We start from the raw sequence: 4,816 nt of genomic DNA, 5'->3' as shown, positions 1-4,816 counted from the left end.
ACAGGGTCTCGCTATGCAGTTCAGGCTGGCCTTGAGCTCACTTTGTAGCCCAGGCTGGTCTCGAACTAGCAATGATCCTCCTGCCTCAGCCTCCCCAGTGCTGGGATTACAGGCGTGGGCCACCACGCCCAGTTCCCTTTAATATGTTAATAATATTTAGTCTAGGTAGCTGCTTTATTGATGTTCGGCCGTATTCAAATGAGATGCAATAAAAATTACCCTAGTTCATATACTCAACTTCTGAAATAATCACATTCGATCTTTTCCAACGGGAGTGGGTATTTTTCCGTTCGTTATTTTTTTAAATCTTCTTAAAAATGAAACTTTCATTTTCACCAAGCCGCTGTTACTTATTTCCAAGACCTTCCCATGCTGACCGCATGGAGTCTTCCTAGCTAACCCTCAGAGGAAACGCCCTGCTTTCTCCCTTGGAGACCAGATTCAGCCCACCCTCACATTGCTGATGTGGGTATCCCGAGCCTCCCTCGCTTGGACCCCAGGAAACTCCCATTACTTTGTTTCAATAATGAAACCAATCTCACTCCCTAAAATACAAAAGTACTCACCTCCAAAGCCATGGCTGCAAGGTATCTTCCCTATCTGAAGTGTCTTCATGCGTTAATCAACCATCTCTCTCTATAAGCGTTTCCCAACAAAGACTTTTGTCCCCCACAGATCTCCTCATGTCCCTTCTTAGCACTTATTATATTCTAATTTGTTTTCTGTTCAGTGTCTTTGCAGGAACCCTATTAGATATTCTTCTTGGTTTAGGATAATATCTGCATAATAGTGTTGCGATGAGTGCTGGTCAAATTCAACGGTCAGCAGGATTTTAAAATTTGTTTTCAAATACTTTCATTTCCGGTTGGTGATGAATTCCATGCTGCATGAAAAATACAAGCAAAAAAATTAAAAACATAAAAATTAAAAATACAAATGAGAGAGCGCAATAGTGCTAAAATAGCTTAGTCAATAAGCAATCTTTTCCAACAGGTATTTTTGCATTCGTTTTTTTTTTTTTTTAACCTTCCTAAAATGAAACTTTAAGGAAGCTTAGGCTACTTTATAAATTTTTTTGTTTTTGTTTTTGTTTTTTCCTGTAACGGGAATCGAACTCAAGACCTTGCGCTTGCCAGGCAGGCGCTGTGCCGCTGAGCTAAATCCTCAGCCCCACTTTATGAATTCTTAAGCAATGAAAAAAATAAAATGTACAGTACATAAGACTCATAATTTAATGGTATCAACAAAGTACTTAAATAGGTGAATTGATAATGTTGAGAAGTGCTATATATTCTCCTTAATTGTGCAGTCTTTTCTTTCTTTTTTGAGACTGGGTCTTGCTCCATAGTTCAGGCTGGTCTTGAACTCACTAAGCCCAGGCTGGCCTCAAACTCACTTCGATCTTCCTGCTTGAGCCTCCCAAGTGCTGGGATTGCAGATGTTTGTTACTACAGCAAAGATGTTCAGTCCTTTCAAGAAAACATGAATTTCACACACCTGTACTCCTAGCACTTGGAAGGCTGAGGCAGGAAGATTGCAGTGAGTTCGTGGCCAGCCTGAGCTACATAATGAGTTCAAGGACACTCAGAACTATATAGTGAGAGCCTGTCTCAAAAAAAAAAAAAGAAAAGAAAGAGAGAGAGAGGGGAAGGAAGGAGGGAGGGAGGGAAGGAAGGAAGAGAAAGAAGGAAACTTCATACAGTAAATAGATTTGTGCTTTACGGGAAAGGGAAGGAGGTTTATAACCATAGGGATTGGAGATCGGATTGGTTTACCAATCAAAACAAAGCATCTGGGGCTTAGAAAAGTTCCGTAAGGAGATTCTGATAATAACTGATCTCCACATTGTTGTCAGTTTTTCTGAAAGCACTGATGAAGAATAAGTTAATGCATGAAAAACAAAAATGTAGTATAGCATCTGATCTTGAGAAGTTCACCAACCAGTGGACAGATTAAATAAGTGTTACATGTCAATGAGATAAGTACTGAGTAGTTTACAAAGTGACTTGGAAACAGAGAGATTTGGCAATGCCATCATTTTTCAGCAGTGCCATATTAAAAGGGAAGATATTTAATTTACTATTGTCTTTAAGAGACAACAGCACTCCGGAGGCTGAGGCAGGAGGATTGTTGTGAGATCGAGACCAGCCTGGGCTACAAAGTGAGCTCAAGGCCAGCCTGAACTGCATAGCGAGACCCTGTCTCAAAAAGACAAAAAAAAACCCTAAAATTCAATGTAGAATGTTTTTGTAAAAAAATTATTATACATTCACAATTTGTATTTGAAAGCTATGAAATGATATCGTATAATACATTGTCATTTATGAATACATATAACCACAGTATGTCACTTATGAATACATAGAATTGCAGTAAAACTATGAAAATAAACTGGGCACAGATAGTTCAAATTCATGCTTATCATTGTTTCCAGAATGAGACAGACAGAAAGGGAGGAATCTGGGGAGGACAACAAAGGGGATGTCAACTTTATCTCTAATATTTCTTTTACAAAGCAAAATTAAAAGAAAAAAACTAATTTGGTTTTTTTTTTTTTTTTTGTCTTTTTGAGACAGGGTCTCGCTATGCAGTTCAGGCTGGCCTTGAGCTCCCTTTGTAGCCCAGGCTGGTCTCGAACTCGCAATGATCCTCCTGCCTCAGCCTCCTGAGTGCTGGGATTATAGGCATGCATCACCATGCCCGGCTGAAAGAAAAAAACTAAATGAAAGAAAAAACTAACAAATTATTTGAAGCAAATGTGACAAATATTAATATTTGCTAATTCTAGTTGAGCACATAGCTGTTTGTTATACAGTATTCTTTCTACACTTTTTCTTTTTGTTTGTTTTGTTTCTTTTTTCTTTTTTTTTTTCCCCCCCGGGTAACGGGAATCAAACTCACAACCTCGCGCTTGCCAGGCAGGCGCTGTGCCGCTGAGCTAAATCCCCAGCCCCTGTTTTGTTTCTTGAGACAGGTTCTTTTTATGTAGCCCAGGCTGGCCTCAAACTCATGGTAATCCTCCTGCCTCAACCTCCCAAGTGCTGGAATTCTAGGCATGTGCCACCACACCTAGCTTTTTCTTTTGTGGGGGTACCAGGAATTGAACTCAGGACCTCATGCTTGCCAGGCAGTTTCATATTTTTTAAGTAAAATATAAAGCTACACAGCTAACAAAACCATCCTGCCCTTTATCCTCCTAAATCCTTTCATTATCTCTTCGAGGAGCCCAGCCACTTCTCAAGTAGAGGCTTCTAGCATTTCTTTACATTCTTCTGAGCCATGTATCAAGTTTTAAAGCCTTCTTCCATGAGGTTCCTTTAAAAAATGAGTAAATAAGTAATGCAAAGAGCATAATATTTATCTAAATATCTTCCTAGCTACTACATGTGTAGGAAAAGTTTGGGACAATTTAACATTTTAACATTACAAGCTTTAAAATATTTTTTTAAAAACCCTGGAAAGAGGAATCAAGAGTCACATTTAATACCATGGATCTTGAAAGCTACACCTACATTTTAAGTTCACATAAGCAGGGCTATGTCTTCTATTTCTTTTAACATTCCTGTTGTCTGTTGTTTCCTACCCTCCCGCCCCTTCACCCTTCTACCATCGCGGCACATGAAATGCCTGTTCTCTACATATCTGAAGCGCTCTTGAAAATGTTTGTGTCCGTGAAAATGTCACAACAGATTGGTTATGACATCAGCAGGACTAGAACACCATGGCCAGCAAGCAGTTGGTAACAGGGTAAGACTCAACCTCTGGAAGCAGCCGTTAGCTTCCTAAAAGACACTGTTATTAGCATCTGCCTATGTTCTATGAAAGCAGAAGTAAAAGAAAATCACTGAAAATGTCTGCCAAAAAGCAAAGTGAGATAGGCAGTGACTCCGAATCAGAAAAAGAGGTTGAGAATGCCAACATCAAAGAAAGATGGTCCGGAACTGCTCTCGATCTTCCCGTGGTCTCCAAGCTTGAAATCCCATTCTCTGTACAGGCAGTAATCTCTCGGATCGAGCAAGCGCAGCTCCTTCGAGCCAGAGAGGTAGGTCACGAATCAGAATCTTACAGATTGCAAGGTTTTGTTTTGTTTTGCTTTGTTTTTGAGACAAGGTCTCGCTATGAGTTCAGGCTGGCCTTGAACTCACTGTGTTGAACAGACTGGCCTTGACTGAGCTCACAGTGATTCCCTTGGGTGTACGCCACCATGCCCAGCACAAGTTATTTTTTTCCTTTTCTGTTAAGAGTTCATGTTATGTTCATGTTACTTACCTGTATTTGAAATAACTTTGAATTCAAATGGCAATTTCACCTAACTGTAAATAATGAACTATTTGAAATTAATCTCTTCATATCAGAATTAATCTCACCATTTTAGAAGTAAATCAGCTAGGTATAGAATCCCACACTCAGCACACTGAGGCAGAAGGGTTTTAAATTCAAGGCCAGTAGAGCTGCATAGAGAGTTCAAGACTGGCTTAAACTACATAATAAAACCTTGACTCAGAAAAACAAAAATCAAAAATAGAAAGAAAAAGAAAAGAAATATTGGTACAGTTTTGGTATTATTCCAGTAACAATAACTGTGTTTGCTTTTAGTAGCTTTATTGAGACATCTGACATGCAATAAATACATTTTAAGTGTATATACAAGATTTTTTTGTCTTCTGTCTTTTTGAGACAGTCTTACTATACACTTCAGGTTGGCCTTGAGCTCATTTTGTAGCCTAGGCTGGCCTCAAACTTGCAATGATCCTCCTCCTTCAGCCTCCAGGGTACTGGGATTATAGGTATGTGCCACCACACCCGGCTATTATGC

General features: G+C 39.4%; 2 protein-coding genes across 7 annotated transcripts in view; one reads left to right on the top strand and one right to left on the bottom strand.

Annotated features, from left to right (window-relative positions):
• The window catches only part of Larp4 (La ribonucleoprotein domain family, member 4), a 65,890-nt gene extending 62,241 nt beyond the window's left edge, over positions 1 to 3,649 (bottom strand). For all 6 annotated transcript variants that reach the window (XM_005411878.2, XM_013508449.1, XM_005411880.2 and 3 more), the window contains exons 1-2: positions 3,513 to 3,649; positions 567 to 883 (exon numbers count right to left, since the gene is read on the bottom strand). In XM_005411878.2, coding sequence (XP_005411935.1) covers positions 567 to 578 — 12 coding nt within the window. In that variant the 5' untranslated portion in view covers positions 579 to 883; positions 3,513 to 3,649. The remainder of the gene's footprint in view (positions 1 to 566; positions 884 to 3,512) is intronic.
• Positions 3,650 to 3,728: 79 nt separating this feature from the next.
• Positions 3,729 to 4,816, top strand: part of Fam186a (family with sequence similarity 186, member A) — a 60,398-nt gene continuing 59,310 nt past the window's right edge. Inside the window, exon 1 of the mRNA XM_005411959.1 lies at positions 3,729 to 4,042. Coding sequence (XP_005412016.1) covers positions 3,812 to 4,042 — 231 coding nt within the window. The 5' untranslated portion in view covers positions 3,729 to 3,811. The remainder of the gene's footprint in view (positions 4,043 to 4,816) is intronic.

This window comes from Chinchilla lanigera, unplaced genomic scaffold (genome assembly GCF_000276665.1).
Source record: "Chinchilla lanigera isolate Chin_1 unplaced genomic scaffold, ChiLan1.0 scaffold00146, whole genome shotgun sequence".
NCBI classification, from domain to species: domain Eukaryota; kingdom Metazoa; phylum Chordata; class Mammalia; order Rodentia; family Chinchillidae; genus Chinchilla; species Chinchilla lanigera.
Note: the sequence above shows the minus strand (reverse complement) of the source record. Positions and strands in the feature narration are given on the sequence as shown.